The 24,280-nt window shown below is 36.8% G+C and overlaps 2 protein-coding genes across 17 annotated transcripts in view; one reads left to right on the top strand and one right to left on the bottom strand.

Annotated features, from left to right (window-relative positions):
* Positions 1 to 19,561, top strand: part of kcnt1b (potassium sodium-activated channel subfamily T member 1b) — a 105,665-nt gene extending 86,104 nt beyond the window's left edge. For 3 of the 16 annotated variants that reach the window (XM_079607281.1, XM_079607283.1, XM_079607295.1), the window contains 18 exons: positions 1,222 to 1,348; positions 1,741 to 1,890; positions 3,056 to 3,291; positions 3,641 to 3,661; positions 4,520 to 4,733; positions 6,193 to 6,298; positions 6,942 to 7,114; positions 7,620 to 7,691; positions 7,783 to 7,917; positions 8,084 to 8,195; positions 8,798 to 8,899; positions 9,952 to 10,035; positions 10,430 to 10,558; positions 10,832 to 10,852; positions 11,966 to 12,257; positions 13,891 to 13,953; positions 16,069 to 16,153; positions 17,103 to 19,561. In XM_079607281.1, the coding sequence (XP_079463407.1) occupies positions 1,222 to 1,348; positions 1,741 to 1,890; positions 3,056 to 3,291; positions 3,641 to 3,661; positions 4,520 to 4,733; positions 6,193 to 6,298; positions 6,942 to 7,114; positions 7,620 to 7,691; positions 7,783 to 7,917; positions 8,084 to 8,195; positions 8,798 to 8,899; positions 9,952 to 10,035; positions 10,430 to 10,558; positions 10,832 to 10,852; positions 11,966 to 12,257; positions 13,891 to 13,953; positions 16,069 to 16,153; positions 17,103 to 17,220 (2,240 nt within the window). In that variant the 3' untranslated portion in view covers positions 17,221 to 19,561. Of the gene's footprint in view, positions 1 to 1,221; positions 1,349 to 1,740; positions 1,891 to 3,055; positions 3,292 to 3,640; positions 3,662 to 4,519; positions 4,734 to 6,192; positions 6,299 to 6,941; positions 7,115 to 7,619; positions 7,692 to 7,782; positions 7,918 to 8,083; positions 8,196 to 8,797; positions 8,900 to 9,951; positions 10,036 to 10,429; positions 10,559 to 10,831; positions 10,853 to 11,917; positions 12,258 to 13,890; positions 13,954 to 16,068; positions 16,154 to 17,102 lie in introns of all 16 variants that reach the window. The other 13 variants (XM_079607289.1, XM_079607291.1, XM_079607293.1 and 10 more) reach the window with 13 other exon arrangements.
* A 123-nt stretch (positions 19,562 to 19,684) lies between these two features.
* Positions 19,685 to 23,833, bottom strand: LOC306995616 (uncharacterized protein; the record flags this gene model as incomplete). The annotated part of the gene is made up of 5 exons (XM_079607372.1): positions 19,685 to 21,688; positions 21,814 to 22,041; positions 22,297 to 22,821; positions 23,640 to 23,738; positions 23,827 to 23,833. The coding sequence occupies 5 exons, from the start codon at positions 23,831 to 23,833 to the stop codon at positions 19,962 to 19,964; spliced, it is 2,586 nt and encodes an 861-aa protein (XP_079463498.1). The 3' UTR covers positions 19,685 to 19,961.
* Between the last annotated feature and the right edge of the window lie 447 nt (positions 23,834 to 24,280).

Here is a 24,280-nt window from a genome sequence, read left to right as displayed (position 1 = left end):
ACTTTTTTTACTGAAAAAGCGACAATTTTTTAAAACATTTAAATGTATTTTGATTTATAAACACAAAATACGTCAATTAAAGTGTGAAATGTAAAAACTGTCCTGACGATTAGACATGGGTGTATGTGTATCAGCCATCTGTTAGCAATTATTGTGGTATATATGGTTGTAGCCTGTGTGTGTTTGCTGTATGAATAATAAATATAGATCCTTTGAGATTCTACACTCTCCGCCTCCCAAGTCATACATCCTCATTGAAGTCTTTCATGGTTATGAGTATTCGCTTTGTAAGTGTAGCACTGCCTCCACCTCTCGGGTCACTGCATTTGCATTTTCATGTTCATTTAGCAGAAGAAGTGATGAAGTGTTAGAGGGATTAATATGCCCCTTTGTGTGCTACAAAACCATGTGTTCATTCAAACAGAAAGGTAAATAATGGAGAAAAAAAATACTTTTTACCCGTACAGTATATTTTTGTGTTTTAGATGAAAATGGTCTTGACAAATTAGTCAGAAGTTAGTACTGGGTTACTAGTTAGTACTAGTATTAAGATCAGTATTTAGTAAATGTAAGAATATGCTTTTAAAGGATCTTTTTGGGATCTGAAAACAGTGTTATATGATGGTAATAATGGTTAGGGTTTTATATATTCTTAGCGTCACTAAAAAAAAAGTCCAGTTAACTCTGTCAACTGCTTTTTCTGCATCTAAAGCTAAGAAAATGATTTGTTTTCCTAGATATATGTATTACATTAAAGGGATAATGTCTCTCATTTGATGAGGGTCTGCCAGTAATGGAACCAATTTGGTCAGTGACATGGAGTGGCAACGTTGGATTTTTTCTTTTCTTTTTTTTCAGCTTTAGAAGTTCTGAGATTAGTTCACAAGTGTGGTGGAATTGAGGTGTTTTTAATTTCATAATGTTTCCAATGGAAGTGTATATATAATTCAGTAGGAAGTCAATCTGTGCTTGGTGCTTTATTATTTTTTAATATTGTTTGTTGAAATTCATTTATTTTTGAGAGAACATCAAGTGTTTCAACCTGATCATTCTGTAATATTGAAAGTGAGTACACTTTGCTGTCATATCAATCAGTGCATATTATATTATATTATATTATATTATATTATATTATATTATATTATATTATATTATATTATATTATATTGTATTATATTGTATTGTATTGTATTATATTATTCTCACATAGATTATGTGTAGGTATGTTTTGTTTTCTAGATCATGTGGTGTGTGAAGAGGAGTTCAAGTATGCCATGCTGGCCCTCAACTGTGTGTGTCCAGCCACCTCTACACTGGTCACACTGCTGGTGCACACGTCTCGTGGACAGTGAGTACTGATGTCTTTCCTCTTTCATTTGACGGCTGATGTACGAGAAGTGTTTCCTGAAATGCTGTTTAGTTTATTGAAGGATTTAGTAATGAATAATGGCTCCTCGCGTAACCTTTCCAATTCCGTGATCCCTAACAATTACAAATAATAGTGTCACAAATAATTAGTCAGAGCAGATTTGCCAGGAGAGCCGATCAATGGCATTAAACTTTATGTGATCATTTGTCAGAGGGAGCCTGACTATGCGGTCACCTGAACTTGCTGGGGTAAACCATTTTAATAAAGAAAACTCAAATGATCCCACAGTAGTTTCCCACTGTTTTTTTGTTGTTGTTTTTTTGGAGTGTTGTCTTAGCGCGTGCGTTTTAACTGTCTGTGTGGGGTTTCAGGGAGGGACAGGCTTCTCCAGAACAGTGGCAGAGGACGTATGGCCGGTGCTCGGGGAATGAAGTTTACCACATCCGTTTGATGGACAGCAAGTTCTTTGGCGAATATGACGGGAAGAGTTTCACTTACGCCTCCTTCCATGCACATAAAAAGTGAGTGATTGTTGAGCATTTAACATTTATTTAGATGCACGATTCACTATTCGGATGTATGTGAAATTATTCTTTCATAAACCCTCCAAAAAATATGACATTTTTTGTGCCTGTTGATAAATGTGCTTTAATAAACTCATCAATCAATTTGACTGATCAACTGATCAACTTTCCTGTTCCCCTGTTTTGCACACCACTGTTTGCAATTACATTTTTAATCAACATTCATACTTACACCACCATTCAATATTTTTTTTATTTTTGAAGAAGTCTCATATGCAGGGCTGCAATTATTTGATAAAAAATACACTGTAAAAATATTTTAGTAAACTAAACTTAATTGACTGTATTTATCCAATTGATTTGTCTGATGTATTTAAACTGACAAAATAAAAATAAAGTTCTCTCAACCTTTGGAAGTAAGTTTTTTTTTTTTAAATACAGTGTACAGTAATAACAATAATTTTGTGAAATATTATTACAATTTTAAAATTATTTTCAAATGTTAATAATTCCTGTGATGCAAAGCAGACTTTTCAGCATCATTACTCAGTCTTCAGTGTCACAGGATCCTTCACAAATCATTCTAATATGCTGATTTGCTGCTCAAAAAAAACATTATTATTATTAGAAAGTACAAAAGAACAGGATATATTTGAAATGGAAATCTTTTGTAGCAACATAAAAGTCTTTACTGCCGCTTTTGATAAATTTAATGCATCCTTGCTAAGTATAAATTTATCTAAATAAAAATCTTACAGACACATGATATATGCAATCTTACATTATATATACATTAGTGTGCATATCATGTAATTTGCACTTTGTTGCTCAGTCTGATATGGCTCATACTGTACTAATCTCACTTGCACTATAATGGTCAACTGCACTTTACAACCATGTGTATACTTCATTTGCCATTTGTAACGTAATGGTTTTATTCACATGATATATTACTATCTGCACTTCTTTTTAGATGCTTTATAGATGATGATGATTATTGGCTCACTATTGGATTATTGACAATAAAGTTGAATGTAATATATTTTAAAAAAAGCAGGAACAGGATGTAGATCCTCCCAAAATAAAGATGAGTTACAACTGTCTTAAAACACACTAATACTAAATATATACTAAACACACACATATATCGTCTTTTCCGTAGGTACGGCGTCTGCCTAATTGGCACGAAGAGAGAAGAGAATAAGAGCATACTTCTGAACCCCGGCCCTCGCCACATCATGTCCGCCACAGACACATGCTACTACATCAACATCACCAAGGAGGAGAACTCTGCGTTCATCTTCAAACAGGAGGAGAAGCACAGCAAAGGGCTGTCGGCCACCGGCGTGTATGACGCTCCCTCTCGTCTCCCGGTGCAAAGCATCATCGCAAGCATGGGTGAGGGAACACGTCTGAGCGTCATGTCACTAACAGAAGCCTCTGACCTTTTAATAATCAAACTGGGTGGGATTTTAAGTTTATTTAAAGCTGCAGTCTGTCATTTCTGCGCCACTAGCAGCACCAAACGGTTATTGTGTTGTTATTGTTACATAACATCCGAAACAAATGAAGCACAAGTTTTAATTTGTTTACATCAGTGCAGCCTCAGGCTTGGTTTAATGCGATTTCCATATGGTTAGCATATGCCAGTTAGTGGTTTAAGAGTAGCACTCAGAAGCAGGGTAAATCTATATAAATATGCTCATGATAAAATATACTTTCTTTTATTGTTTTTCCTTTGTTGAAGTTGATCAGTCTGCTTCATATGGTAAGTCTGAGCATGTGGTTTTCATAGCATTAGTTAAAATCACAGTTAAATCATAAGACATCATTGGTGGATGTCTGTGTAAATGTTAACATTTACAGAAACCTTTCTCTCCCGTTCATTCCCGTTAGGAATTCACAGGTTAAGTCTTTTGTTCTGCAAGCTGTTTTAATGAAGATTTGTTTTTTTCTAATTAGGCTTGGTAACTGCACTTGCATGTGTAAAATATCCCCGGACTACTCTCTAACATAATTACAGTATATAAAAAAGCATTTAGTCCATTATGTTTCTTCACAGGTTTTTTTTTGTTTGTTTCTACACTTAACATTTTGCAGCAGAACATTCTTCTACATAACAGCAGAATTTCCCTTCAGAACATTTTCTTTCCCTCACCATTTTGAAATTCAACCTCACTGTGCTTTTAGATTTTGGTTGCAAAGCACTGATTTGAAATGTGCAAATCAGTGTTTATTCATAAAAAGCAATAAATCAGGGTTGAGGTCAACTTCAGTGCGTTTAAGAAATGCTATAATTAAACATTAATATCACCTACTCTGTATGTAGGCCAATTGTCCTAGTAATTTAGACACATTTTTCAGCTTTTAATCATGCGCTGGTGGAAATGAACTGGAATTGACCTAAATTCTGAGTCATGTTGGCTAAAATTGATGATATTTCTTTGGCAGTTTTCATTGCACTCAAATTTGCACAAAAGCAGCTGAGATATCAGATCAGACAACAGATTTTAGATAAGTTTGTTTAACCGGTGAACACATCTATATGAATTTCCTCATTCTGCATCTTCCCAAAAACTGAAAAGGAAAACCTCCACTCTCATGGCTGATTTGTGTTGTATTGCAGGAACTGTGGCCATTGACCTGCAGAATCCCGATCCGCCAGCTGACAGCAGTAAACTGGCTCTGCCCACGGAGAACGGAGCTGGGAGTCGGAGACCCAGCATTGCCCCTGTGCTGGAGATCGCAGATTCCTCTGCCATCCTGCCCTGTGATCTCCTCAGTGACCCCTCTGAAGATGAGACCAACCAGTCCGATGAGGAAGGAGCACCGGCCATAGAGTAAATAATGTTGTCAAAAGTACTAAATGAATAAGGTTTTTAAGGGGAACGGCAATAGAGTAGTTTGTCTTCGACTTTTTTAACAGCCAGCAGATGTTATAGAAATGAGCTTTAAATCATGAGGCTTGTTGTGTAGACCTGTGCTTTTACTTCACTAAACAGAACTTTTAAAAAATGCTAATGGCCAGTGGATGATAAAAGGGCAAATAAAAACCAATACACTCACACTTCTGTATGAGTTTAGATTTTAAAAGATTTTGAAATGGTTTTAAAAGAAGTCTCTTATGCTCAGAAAGGCTGCATTGATTTGATCAAAAATACAGTAAAACAGTAATATTATGAAATAGTATTACAATTTAAAATACATGTTTTCTATTTTGATATATTTTCAAATGTAATTTATTCCTGTGATGGCAGAGCTGAATTTTCAGCATCATCACTTCATGATCCTTCAGAAATCATTAGAATATATGGATCTGCTGCTCAATAAACATTTCTAGTCACATTTCTAGTGCTGCTTAATATTTTTGTAGAAATCGTGATGCATTTTTTCAGGAATATTTGATGAATAAAAAGAACAGCATTTATTTTAAGTAGAAATCTTTTGTAATTTTAGAAATCTCTTTACTACTATTTTTGACCAATTTAATGCATTTTACTGAATAAAACTATTATTTACTGATCCCAATTACTTCTAGTTATTTCCTTACTGTACTCTTTCCAGTGCGATTGTTGAATTACATGTAATAGCTTTCAGGAAGATCAGATGAACTTTAAACATATTAGTTGCTAACAGAGCCTTTCAGCGGTCATGCTGCAGAATAATTACAGCGTTTGCTTATGTCAGTCAGAGTTCTCTCTCTCACACACACACACACACACACACACACACACACACACACACACACACACACACACACACACACACACACACACACACACATTAAGTTTTAATGTTTTATAGGGCTTTTCATAGACATAATGATTTGTATACTGTACAAACAATATATTCTATCCACTGACCCTAACCCTACTCCTAACACAACCCTCACGTATGATTTCCTCATGTCCCCAGAAGGTCAAAGATATCTGGTTTTACCATCCTTCCACAATGTAGGGTTGACCAAGACCACACACACACCACTGAAAAAAGACTTTAGAGTTAAATCTCTTACAGAACAGCATTGAGACTTTCTCGCCGCAGGACTCTGTTCTGCTCCTGTGTCTCCTAACGCTTCCTCTGGTGAACAGAATGAGCTGGTGAAGATTCAGTGCACTCACAGTGCCCTCTACTGATCATTTACATGCAATGCTTTCAAAAATAAAGCCTTTGCAGATTGATTGATGTCAGTCAGGGCAGGGGTTCATGTACTGTATATTCTGTGCATTTTTAAACGGAAGAATTCATTGTAATGCACTCTCAGACCGTTGACATTTTATATCATTCTACTTTTTCAAGGTGTATTAAAGGCTACCCTCCAAACTCCCCTTACATTGGAAGCTCCCCAACTCTTTGCCACCTTCTGCAACAAAAGGCGCCATTTTGTTGTTTACGGCTTGACAAGGTGCGTGTACAACTCTTAATTCACCCTGAAATACTGATATTCCGATTCAGTTTAATTCATTGTTATGTGGTAATTTAATGAAAGTGTTTACTGAAAGTTTTTTTGTGTGTACAGTGTGTGTACTAGTTGTGCTAATGCATTTATATGGAGGGATTTAACAGTCTAAATTAAATTATTAAAGGTCTCTTTTAATTTTACATAAATACATTTCACATTCTATTTATTTATGTTTACTCCCTTTTCGTTATGGTTATATTTATTGATTGCAACATTTCGTGATGCATTCAGTTCCATATTATATTTATTTTCTTTACTTCACATTCTGTTTAAGGTATTTCAGTTCATATTGTATTTTATTTCTAGACATATTTAACATGGTATTTCACTTTTGCATTTGACATAAAAAATAAATAAGCTTATTTCATGGCTTGTTTATTTATTAATGCTTTCATTTCATTGTACTTTTATTGAAACATAGCGTGTAACAATATTCTATGTTTAAATATTAATATTTAAACCTATCAGTGCCTTTTATATGTTCATTTAGTTTAGCCTGCCTAAATCCCTCAATGCATTTTCAATCTGATCCCTCTTATCATCATTTATTCCAGTCCATCATTTATTTAATTGTGTTTGATTCAAGGGTTGTCGGCACAATAGTTTTGAAGATGCCAAGGCGTATGGTTTCAAGAACAAGTTGATTATTGTTTCGGCTGAGACAGCAGGAAACGGCTTGTACAACTTCATAGTGCCGCTGCGTGCCTATTACCGACCCCGGAAGGAGCTGAATCCCATTGTGTTGCTGTTGGATAACCCGTGAGCAAGCTGCCTCATCACTTTTCCCACCGCATGTTACTGTTCATAGTGATGACTTTAGACTTTTGATAGGCAGGCATATCCCGACTTTACCACTTGAAAATACGTCCAGGCATATCTGCATAAAACACATTTCTTTATCGACTTTTCACATTCTAAAGTGCGTTAAATTGAAATGATAGCTTAATGTATTATCTTGCTCTCTAATGCTATGCACTTTCAGAAGTGTTATGTTCATTATGCTCCACACTCTCTTCCTTTCAGTAATGCAAAATTGTGTACACAATTGTCGTCAGATTGTAGATTCTTCCTCAGAGTTTCCATGGCGACCCGGATATGTGTCAAAATCCTTTTTGCAATTACCTGCTCATACATTTTGCACAAGCTTTTACTCCGTTAATAAATTTTTATAAGGTTGTTTGCCCGTGCCAAACATTTAAGAACTTTAAAACTGCATCTGTGAGTGGATTAGCATTGTCGAACTGCTCTTCTCCTCCATTTCCAGGCCTGATAATCATTTTCTTGAGGCCATCTGCTGTTTCCCTATGGTGTACTACATGGCTGGTACCATAGACAAGTAGGTCTTTAAAGATTTCAGTAAACGTGCACATCCTGAAATGGGCTTTAGTCCTGTCTGAATGGTGGGTTTGTGCTGTTTTCTGTCGTAGTTTGGATAACTTACTGCAGTGTGGCATCATCTACGCTGATAACCTGGTGGTGGTGGATAAGGAGAGTACTATGAGTGCAGAGGAAGACTACATGGCAGACGCTAAAACCATAGTCAACGTGCAGACCATGTTCAGGTACTAACATTAATAACTTTAGCAAATTGGTTGTTATTAGTTTTTTTCTTTAAGCTGGTGTCTTTGTCAGCATCAGCTGGAAACATGATGGCATTGGGTACTAATTACTTTTCCCCGCAAAACGTCATTTTTGTCTTTGTTCTGCTGTTATTGTGTCCTCTACTAGGTTGTTTCCTAGCCTCAGCATAATCACTGAGCTAACCCATCCTTCTAATATGAGATTCATGCAGTTTCGTGCCAAAGACTGCTACTCCCTGGCTCTCTCCAAACTTGAAAAGGTCTCATATCTTAACAGCCACGCCATTTGACTTTCATTGGGGTCCAAACACCTGAGACGTACTTTTGATTTATGCAAATTATAATAGCAATTATAGTTTGAGTGAAAAGTTGAATTGCAAAATGAATATGAATTTCAGGATGATTAAATTCAAGCTGCATGAGCTCCATGAGTTTGTGTAAAACCTCATATGATATGAAATTATCTAAATTATTTTTATATTCAGATTTAAATTACATTTTGAGTCCCATATTGTCAATGTGATCTCAGACTTTTGGACTAAGAATTTATCATTTTTCTTCCTTGCCACTAGACAACTACTCTAACCAGGCCTACCATTAACAATATCATTTCAAACTTTTCTATGATACAAAATAACTTTGATTGAATTCTACGAATTTATTATGACATGTTTCATTAGGAATCTGTCAAGTGGTTATTAAGTATGATTTATTTGTGGTAATCGCATGCTTCAAAAGGCTGAAAATACTGAAACTAATATAATACTGTGTCACAGATTTCCAGATGGTCTCAAAATCTGAGATCATCAGCGGCGGAAAGTTCCATCAATCTTTTGTTCTGATGTTTTTCCCCTTTCTCCAGATAGAGAGAGATAAGGGCTCGAATCTGGCATTCATGTTCCGCCTCCCATTCGCTGCAGGCAGAGTGTTCAGTATTAGTATGCTGGACACTCTACTTTACCAGGTGAGTAATAGATCAGATGCAAATTCTGCTAATTCTGTACAAAAGGTATTCTAATAATACATTACCATTCAAAAGTGTGGGGTCAGTACGAAGAAATTAATGCTTTTATTCGGCAAGGACACATTAAATCGATCAAAAGTGGCTGTAAAGACATTTATAAAGTTACAAAAGATTTCTTTTTCAAATAAATTCTGTTCTTTTGAACTTTCTTTTCATCAAATAATATATATATATATATATATAGAGAGAGAGAGAGAGAGAGAGAGAGTGAGAGAGAGAGACAGAGAGAGATAGAGAGAGAGAGAGAGAGAGAGAGAGAGAGAGGTATTAGTAATGCGTACATGACTCTGTATATCAATAATGATTATTTTAATAGCTTAGTGTAAGCATCATAGAAACGTATATACATTCATTAATTTGGTAATATGCATGTTTTAGCCATAGAGGCACAGAAAACAAATATGTACGAAACATAACTTTATGAGCAGTCAGTCATAAGCTGTGTTTATAGCTTATTTTATAATACAGCTCTATACCCTCATTCACTATTCCCTACGTTACTCCACTAATATAGTTCACTTGAAGGAGTGAGTGAATTTGGACACTGAATGCGCTGCAAGGGCTTCCGCCTTTTCACAGTTTGTTGCTGTTTAATAACCATTTGAAAATAAACTGTTTAAACCTTATTAAACCTTATTAAACAATTGAATCAAAAGTTGATTCAACCGTGGGCGCCATCTTCTGGTGAGACGCGGGAATTCATTCAGCACGACCCTCACAGTGCATTATGAGTATTATCTAGCCGTCGAGTGTACATCAGTTTATTGCAGTTTATTTTTGTATCTCTACACATTTGATACTCATGAAGGCTGATACCTTTCTGTGAGGCAGATAGAAGCAGAGAACATTGAGTGGCATTTGCAGTAGGTTTATCTCCCCTCAGGCATCGAGTCTCTATGGAGCCTTTATTGATTGTGTGAGGTCTGGAGATCATCTGTGTGCTTTCTGGGGACTGTTTCTGTGTTTATATATCGTTTCTGTTTATCTTCTAGTCTTTTGTGAAGGACTACATGATTCTCATCGCAAGACTTCTGCTGGGTCTAGACACCACCCCGGGCTCTGGCTACCTGTGTGCTGTAAGTGTAACCGCTAACTAAAACGCACCCACACACCCTCAGCAAGCCAGAACGTCTAGCATCAGTGCGTGATGTATTATGCAAGCCATTGTTTGAGTTAAAATGCACAAAGCTGGTTATTTGAACTTGCCCACCCACAAATCTGTTGGCGCTGACAGGAGTGTTGAATTGAAACAGACGGTGTAAAAATAACATCACAAGTTTTAAAGGCAGATTAGTATGTGACATGATGGACGACTCTCATGAAAACTCCCACGAAATGTTATATTTCAGGCCAAAATCAGCTTATACTATACATATATATTATTATATTATTTTGTTTAGCTTAATTTAGTTTAGTTTAGTTAAATTTGACCTGCTTGTTAATGAGCTTCACCCTTCTCTTTTGAAACAGATGAAGGTATCGGAAGAGGACTTATGGATCCGGACGTATGGAAGACTATTCCAGAAGCTGTGTTCATCTAGTGCAGAAATCCCCATTGGGATTTACCGCACTGAAGCTCACATGTTCTCTACCTCGGAGGTAAGATGAGACTAAGAGGAAGAGATCAGAGCATTCAGACACGGATAAATGCGCTTTTCACGGTCCATGCAGCTCCAGACGCTTGCACAGCAGATACGATCTGTCACTGTGCCTTTACTCGATCTTGTGCAGTGTGGAAGATTTACAGCTTCATTTTGGGCTAAATCATGGCTTTGCTGGCTGCCTTATTAACTGTGTTGTGACTTGAAGCTTGTGAAATCCTTGTGCTAATCATTTCTCATTTTGATCATTCACAACTATTGCTTTTTCAAGTATAAGGAGATGTGTAAAGAGGTAAGAATGCAGACTTCACCCCATTTCTCAACCACATTCTCATATGTTAATGGCATTGTGCTATGTTTCAATGGCTCATTGTCTGTCCTGTGTCATTTACTCTTTATATGTTACTGGTAATCTATATAATTAGTTTAAAAAAATAATTTAGTAATGTGAGTGAGGTTATTTAAATGTACATTAAGTCGTTTTCTTAACAAAAAAAAGCAACATTACAATGTTTTTCCATATTATTTTTTCATTATAACTACTGAAGTCAAATCAAATAATTAAAATTATTATTAATAAAAAAATATCTGGAAAATTAATTAATTAAAGCTATAAAAATATATATATTTTTATTCTAAAACACCAGATTGACTTTCACTACAAGTTTGGGATTAGTAAAATTTGTTTATGTTTTATGTAGTCTCTTATCCTCACCAAGGCTGCAATTTGGTTTAAAAAAAATCAGTATTGCGAATTTGCGATATAACTTGAAGTGAATTAACTTTCACAGATTATTTAATTAATAATTTATTAAGCAAAACCATTATTATTATCAATATTTTTGGTGGAAACCAGGATACTTTTTTCTGGATTTTTTGAGGAATATAAAGTTCAAGCAAATAGAAAGAAAATAGAAATAGAAATATTTTTCAACCATGTAAATGTCATTACTGTCAACATTGATCAGTTTAATGCGTCCTTGCTGTATAAAAGTATTAATAAAAAATATACCTTAAATGTAGACAAAGCTCATATCACACTGTAAAAAATATATTGTTTGCTTAACTTAAAAAAATAGGTTACCTGGTTGCCTGACAACTTTGAGTTTGTTGAAATTAAAAAGATTTAGTTAATACAAGGAGATTGGTTTAATCAACAGAAATGATTATGTTATCTGAACCACAATCATTATCTAAGTTAATTTGACAAAATAATTTTTTTTGAATTAGAGACAGCTAAAATATGTCATTACTTGGTGCACCTTTACAGAGTAAAGTGGTTCAACTGCTAATAAACTGATAAAAAAAAGTACAACATAATGACTTCAGCCCTCAGACAATGAAACCATCAGCCCAGCACTTAAACACTGTTAACCTATTGACAACCTGTTGCCATGCTGACCAGTCTCAGGTGTCTATGGGGGACTGTGAGGACCCGCGGGACCGCAGGGAATCCTGGAAAGAGAAAACCGCCCACAGAAACTCCACAGGGAGCGACCAATCAGAGCACCCACTCCTGCGGAAGAAGAGCATGCAGTGGGCGAGACGGCTGAGCAGGAAAAACACTAAACCACCCAGTCGAGCCGAACGCATCAATCAACAGCGCCTGAACCTGTACCGGCGCTCCGAGAGACAGGAGCTGTCAGAGCTGGTGAAGAACCGCATGAAGCACTTAGGGCTGCCCACTGTGGGATACGGTGAGTTTGACAAGGGGAAGTGAGTATTTCCATTTGTGCCTACTAAAACACTGAAGGAAGAACCCCTTGCATTGATGTCTTCTTGATACATTGTGTCATTATAAATGTACTATGGCGGAGATCTGTTTTCACAGTGTTTCTCTTTGTAAATCATTTAATGGTGTCCCCTTGTGTCCCCTGCATCAATCATTCTTCTTATGAAACATCCTTTATCAGGCGTCACAGGAAAACTACAAACAGAAAGAGGAGTGAAATATAGTTTACATTAATCATTGCAGGGAATATTTTTAATGTTCAAATGTTACTACAGCGGAGTCCAATGGTCTTAAACCATTAGTGAATAAATATAAAATATTCCTTTTATGTAATCGACATATCACTTCTTTGAGCACGATTATTTTATTTTTTTATGATTATCTGAATTTACGACCTAATGATCATGTTCTCCAGCATGTTTTGAGATGATCTATAGAATGTCTTGAACTTCAATGAAAGAACATCAGACCATCTACTTTTATTTAATGTTTTATTAAAAAATATATTTCTCAGTAGTCTCAAACTGTTGGACCTCACCGTATATCATAGATGGCCCCATATTATAGCGTCATGATGAATATGATTGATTGTTGAAGGATAGGTGGTCATTTGAATGGCCAGAACTAACCATCGACAACTTCTGTTTTGTGTGTCCTGCCTGGTCTTTTATTCTATATTCACCTTTCTAGAAACTTCTCACTACTCACTTTCCATCCTCCATGTTGCAAAAAATCATTCTCTGATTTTCACTAATCAACTCTGAGAAATACTGTTGAAAACTGAAGGCGAAGTGTGTAATTTTTTTTATGTTAAAACTAGTGCTGTCAGATTGATTAATCGCATCCAACATAAGTTTCCGTTTACATAAAACATGTGTGTGTATATATACACACACATGTGTATTAGGGCTCTCTAAAGATCTGAACTGATCTGTGTGTGTGTATATCTGATCTGATCTGTGTGTGTGTGTGTGTGTGTGAATATATGTGTGTGTACTGTATATAATTATTATGTATAAATATACACACATTCATGTATATATTTAAGAAATATTTGCATTTATATACTGTATATACATTTATATAATTTATATTATATATAAATATTTGATATATAAATATAACCAATTTTTCTTAAATATATACATGATTGTGTGTGTTTTTATATAATATATAAATAATTATACACAGTACACACACATATATTATGCAAACACAAACTTTTATTTTGGATGCGATTAATCACGATGAATTTTTTGACAGCCCTAATATGTATATGTATATATATATATATATATATATATATATATATACATGCATATATACTGTATATTGTTTAAACTAGATATCATTACACACTTCATCTTTAAAAATGATATGTAAACCATAGTGTTCTGTTAGTAATGACATTTTATAGTCCAATAACTAATATAACCCATAATAGTATAAAGTAATATTAATGATATTTTGAGAATGTGTTTTTTGCATGATGAATTTTTCTTGATCTTTCTCTTTAAAAAGTGCTGCTTTCTGAGCTGCTTGCTTGACCTTTTCTTTCTTATCTCTTTCTACTTTGGCCTTTCCCCTGCACGCTGTAGAGGACGTAGCTAATTTAACCGCAAGTGATGTGATGAACCGAGTAAATCTAGGATATTTGCAAGGTAAATCCACTCAACAACACTGTCCCTGTAGTATAGGATCGTTCCTGTAGAACAAGTCACTTGATTCATGAGCTGAATGAAACCTGATGTTCTGGAGACCAGTGACATTAATTGGAACAGCATCAGCAGTCTGTATTTAATAGGATAAGCACCAATAGGCCTTCTTGTTTCGTTTTCTTTTAGATTCAAAAGTCATATATGCACATTTTTAAAGTACGTTAAATTTTCCTGGTAGACAGTTTCTAACTAAAGCTCCATGAATATGTCTGAAGCCTTCTGCCTGCAGTCCTCCTGTTTTTACATTTTTTCCAGATGACATCAGTAGGCTAGTCTGTGTCCCATGAGCCTTCCTCTTATCCTATTAAAAACAGACTACAGGAAACTGCTGGCTATTGACATTATAATGACGCTGGACAAAACCAGTATGGTTTAGAAACGACCCTTGCGCTTATCTGTAAAGCCAACTGATGTTATTTCTTATATTCAAATTTGCATTTATGTACAATTATTATTACACAGCACACTGGAATACTTGATTCTAAATGGTCATGTACAATGAAAACATTTCAAGTCGTTTCAACTGAAATTAATGTTTCACATCCATTTTTTAAAAGTAGCTGTGTAATAAACTGTATAATGCACAGTCATTATTGCTAAATAAAAGCCTTTAGCTTTTTGTCGCCCGCCCTGATCACAATTTGTGACAAATCACAAATCGCACAATTTGCGATCATGGCTGTACATTATTCCGTACATATACATAAATGCAAAAAAGTGTAGCGTTTTATTCTGAATTAAATACAATAAATAAAGTCTGTAACTTCATCCTGCATAGACTATGTGTCGATGTAGTATACAGCATTTACATTGTATTTTTCACATGGCTATTAGTCACAATTTTTATGTTAAAATGCATTTTTTTTTATACCCAAATAAGCAGTATTGCACCTAACATTGTCTCATTATGCTTGCAAAAACAATGTCATTTGACAGCAGTGCTGACCTGTTTTATGAAATAATGAAGTCTGATTTAATAGTTAAATCAGTGATGTAGTTGTCTTTTTCTCCTCTGGTACGAACTGAAGAGGGTACTTACATGACAGAGGGTACTGCAGGTACTCACTGGCATATGAGCATTGACATAAGACATGATGAGTGAGGGCTTTTGATTCCAGGATGTTTGGACAGAGTGGAGTAGAAAGCATTCAGTCTTTGTCGGAAGGGTCCACCTAGTGCAGGTATTTAGGTGCACACTTATAAGTCGGCTTGCACTGATCTACAGCACTGTTTTTCTTTTTAACGGGGTGATACTGGGAGAAGTAAGAAGTATTTGGGTTTCCCATTGGTGCAATTATTAGCATTTGACTATTGACTCCTCCCAATCCCACACTACTAATGTTTTTTGCTTCACTCTGATTGGTCGAGCCTTGGCTTGGTGGGCCTGACAGATCTTCTAAGCATGCTTATATCTGTGTGTGTCAGTCTCACTGTTTGATGACTTTGGGCTGCGTGTTAGCATGGCATCCGAGCAACGTTTATGGGGTCAGCTGTGATTATGATGCAGTATATGGATGGATGGAAATATTGAATTCGTGGGTGGATGCGGACCCTGTCTGCATGTGTCCACGCATGCGGTTGCATGGGCGTTCCGTAAATGCAGCCATGCCCTGTCAGTAACGGTTAGCCCTTCTCTCTCTTTTACCTGGCCTGGCACTATAAGTGGCTCAAACAGGTGGGTTTGGAGAAGCAGAGACACTTTGTCCCAGTCTTGAGTCTCCTTATTTCCAGAACTGCAAAGGTTCACACTTCTCAGTCATTTACAAGCAGGTAAAATACAACAAAGCCTCAGAAACCCAGCCTACAACATCGTAACACTGTGGGGTTACACAACAACTGCCTCCCCTTTTGACATTTTATTGAATATATTTCCCTACTTTTGTTGGCTATTCTGACTCAACAGTATAGAGAAGTTTCATTATTTATAATAGGGAGTAGGGATAGAGATAAACGTTAAAGATAATTGATCAGAACTGTTACATGAATGTTTTTGGTTATTTATTATGAACTGATACAGGTTAAGTACGACGGTGATGTTGTGTTTTGTTTCTCTTGCAGATGAAATGAATGACAATCAGAACACGTTGTCGTATGTGCTGATAAACCCTCCTCCGGACACCATTCTAGAGCTCAATGATATTGTGTAAGTGTCAGATATTAAAGCTGATTTGGGATTGCAATAGGGAGAAGAATGGGATCAACAAAAAAAGTATTCAAACTCAGGTCGGCTAAATCGACTATCCTCACTCTCCTGCACGTCCTGATTTTGCCGAGTTAGATACGTTCCTGGGGCAACGAATTTTCTTGATCCTAAAAGACATTCCTGTCTGAAAATGTAATCATAACCCTATCCCTACTCCTAAACTAAACCCTAACCATAAGTTATCCAAACAATCAGAGGGAAATTATAAGCGAACAACACTGAGGTAGAAGCACTTCCCCTGGTTGTAAGCCTAAACTTGACAAACTGTAAACTTGATTAAATCTGATTGGTTGATTGGAATCTTGTTCCTGGAACATGTTGTACTTGGTGAAATCAGGTTCACACCACTGTTCTTGTTACCGGATTGGTTTCTTTTAGTAATTTTGGTCTGGCGGAGTTAATATAAAAAGCCTTCGCGAAGAGGAAGACGGGACATTTGCCCTTGGAAAAAATGCACAGTGTGTTTTTACACTATGCTTTTTTCCCATCATATTACCTTCTTGCATGAGTTTGGGTTTTTATATTGGTATATTGTCCCAAATAATTTGTGTAACAAAACATGAAAAATACCTTAAATTGTCCGGCTTATTGAGCCATCACAGCTCAAAGTGATCATAAAACCCTAGCAACCATCCAGAACCTTATCAATATGGCAACACGCTAACACTGTGATGGTGAGTTTTGCATTGCTAAGCATATCCGTTTTCTACAGAACATATACAACTCTAGTTATTTTGCAATTCCACTTTGAAGTTGGTTTTTATTACATTTTTTCAACATTTTGTGATGGACCTGGCTTTCATTATGAATCGCCATTTGATTTGAAACCGTGTGCTGGGTCTAGCTGGCTGGTTTTTAACCGTACAATTTGATTTCCACCTTTCCGTAGCTATATCATCCGCTCTGATCCGCTGGCGCACGTCCCTGACAATCTCCCAGGGGCTCCAGCAGGAGCGAAGCTACGGCAAGACTATGGAGCTGAAACGAGGGACGAGACCCATCTGTAGGAACCGGAAGTTCTCTTTAACCCTACGTCCTTCCCTCCTTCGCCTTGAGCTGCTACAGTCTGCATGAAGAGTATCAGGACACACAACCAACCAACCAACCACACAGATAGATACGACCCATGTGCCAACACACTGACAACCCAAGCTGCCCAACCACGCCAAACGGCTTTAACTGTTCCATTGAAACAATTTACAGATTCCTCTTTTCTACCACACAGACATTTAGAATCTCGTGGCACATTTCAGACTTCTCTGAGTGTGGCTGGTTATTACATTTTTGTATTTGAGACATGGCTCAGTGCGAATCACTTCGGACCAAACAGGCTGTCCAAGCACTTTGGATTTATAGGGCAGTATATATCAGAAACAGTAGGTAAAGCAGAACTGAAGAGGGCAGCTAAAGACGGCAGAAAGAAACAACGATTACATCAGTCAGCTGACCTGAGTGGACCAGAACACTGGATACTGCCCTGTAATACATGTGAGGGGTTTCAGTATGATATTGAACAGAATTAGTTTACATCAGTGCTATTTTTTTGAACATATATAGCACATATATCGTACACATATATTTGTACATATATAAGTTAGTCACTTATTCTTTTACATGCTCAGTGACCTCTTAGTATTCACAGTATTTTGTTGTGATTTCGTCCTCAAAGCACAGTTTTACGTTTGAAAAGCTAATCCCAAGCTGAAGCTTTTACGTGTAACTAAACGCCACGATTATTTACTGTCCGTTATCCCTACAAGTGTGATCATATACCAGTTTACATGGGCCGAGAACAGAGCGTAAAGTTCATCGCCATATGATTTTAAGTTTACAGCAAAAGATGGAACCTCTTCAACAGCAAACATGAAGATTTGCGGGAACTGGTGCATCATACATATTGCATGGATCTTGATCTTGATTAGGTGTAATTGAAGAGATGCCAAATGGTATCACACAATCAGTGTTGAAAAAGGTTTGATGTCAAACTGAGTTTATTTTTGGGTTATACAAAAGATAATAGTAGATGCAATAGAAGACATTAGTTTTCAGTGACATTTCTCAAAAGCTACCAAGTGTTTTTTTTACCCCGTTTGATTTCTTTTTACAACAGCACCTGTATATATATATATATATATATATATATATATATAATATATATTAAAAAAAAACATTACATTGAAATGACTTGGGAAAAGTGTCCCAATCAACCTGAATTAACCCCTACATGATTTGGAGTTGACGATTTTATTGCACAAAGCTCTGTTGACAGAGCAGTACATAGTAACCCTTTAAACTACATAAGAAAACATTTTTTAAATTTGCATTTCACAATACATTTTACATAAATGAAACCAATTTAAAAGGTGAAATAATGGCTTGAAAAAGTTATTTATATTGTATTTTTTTTGGATTATATTGATATATTTTTCTTTGCCCTCTGTATCAAGACGTGCTTCTGTATTCCATTGCTATTTTTAGCAGAATATATGGAGCTGACATTAATTTATCATGAAAAGCTGCTTTTGTTTTTAATCCGTCTATTCTTTCAACAGACATACGTATTAATCTTTCATTATACAGAAGATGTGAATGCCCACTTTGCTCAAAGTAGCCAAGTTTGAAAACCTCTCATATAACTCGTACCTGTCTGTCTCCATAAGGAAATGTGAGACGACAATGAAAGTGACGAAACAGGGAAATCATTGTAGCTATTGTTTAAAATATTTCAGAATTGTGTATTTATGATGTTTTCTGCCTTATTTTGCTTCCATTGATCTAGCATATCAGTGTATTTATTGCTAATAGCATAGCTCCAAGACCTGTCAGTAGTTTATAGGGGTGTTACTAAGGGTCGGTTTTACCATCCCTTGATATGTTCCTCGGAATACTGTACAGTAAATCAGACTATGTTCATGTTTTACTGCTTGTGTTAAGATGTCACCTACATTCTATCCACCGGTCACTGTTTTTAAAAATATATATATTTGTTCCCTAAATTTCCAACCATCATTTGGAAAGGATATGCATAATGTGCATGTTCAAAATAACAGCTTGCAGATTTCTTCTATTTTTACTAGTTCCCTCCCATTTAAATATATCTTGACCGGCTGATCACAGCTGTTGTAATTTACAAAGTTTCTTTCTTTTATTTTTCAGTAGTTATAGAAAACATGGACCATGCATGTCCTAATCTTGCCAAATGTGTCAGAGACCCATGTTTACATTTGCTGGCTCCCGTTTTTGGATTGTACTGAACAATACATAAACTTCTAAATTTTGTACAAGTTCTTAAATGAAGTCTGTACTAACAATGTAAGAATGAATCAATAAATGCTGCATGCAGCCAGAGACGTGACAGTTTTTCCAACCAATGGATATTATAACTCTATTGATGTATAGAACACAGTATAAACCTGATTTAACACATTTTACTTTATATTTAATGATGCAGTAAAAATTCCAAATGTGTGTACTAGTGTTATAAAAAAAATACTATTGCAGTTGATATTTTTTACATACCATATCCAACAGTGTGTCATATTTAGCATATTCTACAGTATTTTTGTAGTATACCGGTTTCGCCTACAGAGCTGAAGAACAGATTATTATTTTAATATCATCATAATATGTCATTTTTGAAAATATAAATGTACTTATTTTTCCAAATGTGGTACAGACACCAGATCAGCTTGGGGGGGGGGAAATCGTGTGAAATCAATGATGTTTTTAAACTATATCTTCCCAGCGCCTACCGACTCTGTTTGAGCTTGAGTTTGTTTTTTTGTGTTTGTCTCCATCGGTCTCGAGTCCAGCGCCCATGATTTTCCACCACCTCATGTAGCAGGTCTATAAAGGTGTACTCATTCCCCATCAACAGGCTGTCATCTTTTGGAGAACCTCCTGAAGGGGGCGCTCTTGAGTCAGAGCCGTTACACACCTGACCCCGCCGCTGGTCTCTATGAGCTCTTGGTGCCGCTTTCTCAACTCTCCTGGACTGCTTCTGGAATTCTGATGCAACCTGCTCACTCTGGTGATCTCGGTGTGTCCTTTTCTTCCCGCTCTGCATTTCCTCCATGTAATCCTTGTTGTTCATCTCCTCTCCGACAGCAGGCTTTGACTTGCTGCCACCAAATGATGGATTAAAAATGCTGAACAATTCAGAGCAGACCTCACTTTCTTCGATAGGCGTGTTTTTAAAAGATAAGTCGGAGAAGATGGTCGACTCCAGATCTGACCTCCACGTTTCCTCATTTGTAAAAATTCTGCCATCTTCCCTCAGTGATTTATTAGTATTAGTGAAGTGTTCTTGTGAAGTGAAATGCTGAACTTTTTGAGTGGATGTCTCAAGACTTGCCCTGTAAGTGTCCTCATCAATAGCGACTCTGACATCTTCCATTGGGCCTGTGATTTCTGGCAGAAACTCCAGTGCATTGAAATGTGGGGCGGTTGGGAGGGTTGCAGGAGAAATCGTGGGATGAAACGGTCTGATTTCGTGCCTGCAACCGGTTATATATATTAGTTTAGGGAACACGTTGAGGACTTGTTGATTTTGAGCCCACTGCTTCTTCCACTGGACCGCGGTCGGAGGCCAGGTCAGTACCCGCCGAATGGGTCTCGAAGGTCCAGATGTACCTTTAGCAGTGTTCTGATCGACCACAGAAGTCTGGTTTTCTGGATCAGCACCAATCGTGAGGTAAGGCAGTTTCTCAGCAGTCTCCTCAGACTGGGATGTCACATGATTTACCTGGAGAATATCTTGACTGCTTCCTGTTCCAACAGTCAACTCATTCAGGTCTTCCAACACGTCAATCTCCACACTATTCTGAGGAACATCTTTGTCTACACTTGTTCCAGCTTTAACACTCTTTTCAGCATCTTCCTTTTCCTCTCGAAGGCTTTCCATGTGTGATTCCAGAGTGTCTGTGGTGTTACTGAACTCATCAGTGAATCCATCACTCAACTCGTTTGCAGTGTTTTTTCCTTCAGCCAACTTTTCCGCCTCTTCAATATTCATATTCAGATTGTCTTTTTCTTTTTCTGAGGTCATCCATCCATTGAAATACTCATCATTCATCACCCCAACTTCCTCAGTGGCCACTTCTGCTTCAATCTGTTTAGCAAACATCTCTGTCCTGCAGAGGATCGGCCCGGCGGAGCTCACCCGTTTAATGGGTTCTCTGGTTTCATATGTCCTTGATGAATAAATATGGTAAATCTGTGATATCTTCTCATCTCCAACCAACATCTGGTTTGTCCTCAGTAAGACCTTTCTTGTGGCAATTTGCGTTTTATCAGCAATTTCAGATTTCACTTTTCTGTTTTCCTCTCGGTTGCTCTTTGCAGTTGTTTCACCGGCCTGTATAATCTCTGATCTCTCTGAAGAAGGTTTTACAGCCTGTAGATGTTTCCTTTCTCGTTTCCTGTGGTACAGTACTGAAAGGACACAAATGACAAGTACCAGGGCACACAGTACCACTGGTTAATAATAAAAGGTTAGTCATTCACAACTTAACATACTGTAAGCCAACAGAAGCTACAGTACATGAAAGTTATGCAACTGGGGGCTAAGGTAAGGCATAATGAAGGCATAATCTACATACCAATTAAAATGATTAAAGTTGAGTGTTCAATTGTGAGAGGTTTGGTTGTCATTACAGTGGCAGGACTTCCAGTGGTAAGGCTTGCATTAATACAACTCGTAGTGCTGGGGCCCATGGTTGTGAGAGTTTCACACTCTGGTACCCGCCATACTGGCACACCTTTCAGTGCAGGAGGGTTGTTACAACACACCAACATCTCATTCTCCAGCAGCGAGGCATTCTGCAGACCTGCATACATGTTTGAAAGTCATTTAAAATCCAGTTTCAAACGAAAATTAAAATGATCTATCATAAGCCTCATGTACACTATTCATGTAGAGTTTGGAGTCTGTAAGATTATGGTTTTTGAAATGTCTCATGCTCACCAAGGATCACCCAAAAAATGGAATGAGGATGAGGTCATGCGTTTTTTCTTTGCTTATAGTGTTATATTGGATACTTCTGCTGCATTAGATTAAGTATGATATGGAAATGAATGTATACCTCTCAGGTATTTGGCAAAGTCCTTCACAGAGCAGGAGCAGTCCCAGGGATTTCCATCCAAACGGATCTTTGTGCCATTGAGTGGAAGAAACAAATCCGCACTCAAATATGTCAATTGATTGTTAGACAGGTTTAACTGCCTCAGTTTACGAAGACTGAGGAAACTTTTCTGGGTTATAGTGTGAATCTGGTTCTGAGACAAATCCAGCGTGAGCAGGTTTGACAGCCCTTCAAGGGAATTGTGATCCAGTGTAGTGATTTTATTATTTGACAGTCTGAGCGTCTCAAGTGCAGAATGAGGGCTAAACCAGTCTGACGAGACTTGGGAAAGAGGATTACCGTCCAAATTAAGAGTTTTGAGGTTCTGAAACTTATTAAAGGTTTGCGGCCCTATTGCTGTGACACGTTCGCGTGCCATAGTCAGACTGTTCACAGAGGTCAGATTTGTGCTGTTAAACATGGACAAGTTGATTTCTCCTAAACTAGTCGTAAACATAATCACAGAGGTCAAGCCAGCAGGATAACCTAGAAAAAAAAATAGAAATGTGTTAATCTGAAACTCCTGTTAAAGGGATAGTTCATCTAAAAAATAATAATAACTTTTCCAAATAATGAAAGTCAATGGTGACCAGGGCTCAAGCAGGATTTCCAGTGAATAAACCACTTTTAGTCGTAAAACTGTATGGCTTCAGAAGACTTGGAATATAGCGCATGAGTCGTATGGATCACTTCTGTGGGTGGTACTTATTTTTGTGTGTCCTTTCAGGAGCTTATCATTGGTCATTTCACAAATAATCACTATGAAATATCAAGTAACATTGAATTAAAAATGACATTTTGAAGTAAAAAGACTAAAATAATATTTTCTTGTAAAAATAAAATTATAAAAAGAAAAAAGGTCCTCCAATAATCTTTATTTAAAACTTTGAAAATAGTGTGTTGACAATTATCTGACATACTTGACTTGTATTCTCTGGCAGATAACACTATATTTTGATGGTCCCCTTTAGACATTCTGTTGAGTGTAAGTAACGTTGCACTTCCATGTAAGCTAACTCTCATTCGAATATTAGTAGACTGTCTGCTTAATATCTGCTAACACTGATTATTGTGATGGTCCCCCCAAAATACATTCAACTGAATATAGTAATGCAAGAAACATGTCAACTTATTCTACTAAACCTAACCCTACCCCTGAACATCTACTAATACTCTAATGAGAGTTAGCTGACACGTAGATGTAAGATTACTTCTAGTCAACAGAATGTCTGAAGGGGACCATCAAAATAAAGTGTAACCGCACATTCTTTTTATAAACATCAAGTGACTTCAGACCATCCTACCTTTTGGAATCTCCTTGCAAACATAGTCTGTATCTGTTAGTATACAGGACTGACAGCATGCTTCATGTATGCACTGGAACACCACAAAAATAAAGAGAGCTGGGCAGAAGGAAAAGGAAGCATCTGTTTATATCACAATTTGGTTAATTTTGAAGCCAACATTAAATCGAAGTGCAATAATACTCACCGTGCATGCTGAAAAACAGCAAATAACAATGTCTTCAGAGTTCCCGTCTAATGACCATCAGTCCACCGAATGCCTGACCTGAGTCCCCCGCTGTGGATAAACTGCCAGTTGCCACGATACAAATGTCATCAGTGGACTGTCAAGGATACAGTTCCTGTCGATGAAGCACGGCCTGCGGTGTTCCAGTTCGCAGAAGTTGAGACGTCCATCACGAGACCCCCAGTAATTAAACTAACATCTTTTTTTTGCAATCACCCAATGACAATAAAGCTGTTGATATCAAAGTTTATCAACTGCCAAAAATAATTACATGAAAAATCATGTAAAAGTAAATGTTGTACAATGTTTAACACTTTATACTAATATTCATTACTGTATGAGGCAAAGTGTAATTACTGTATAAAGCAATATGTTAAAAAATAAAGTGGAAGAAAGATGAGAATGTCAACAATTA

This window comes from Phoxinus phoxinus (assembly GCF_949152265.1).
Source record: "Phoxinus phoxinus genome assembly, chromosome: 3".
NCBI lineage: Eukaryota > Metazoa > Chordata > Actinopteri > Cypriniformes > Leuciscidae > Phoxinus > Phoxinus phoxinus.
The sequence above is the reverse complement of the archived record's forward strand: the minus strand, read 5'-3'. Positions and strand labels throughout refer to the sequence as shown.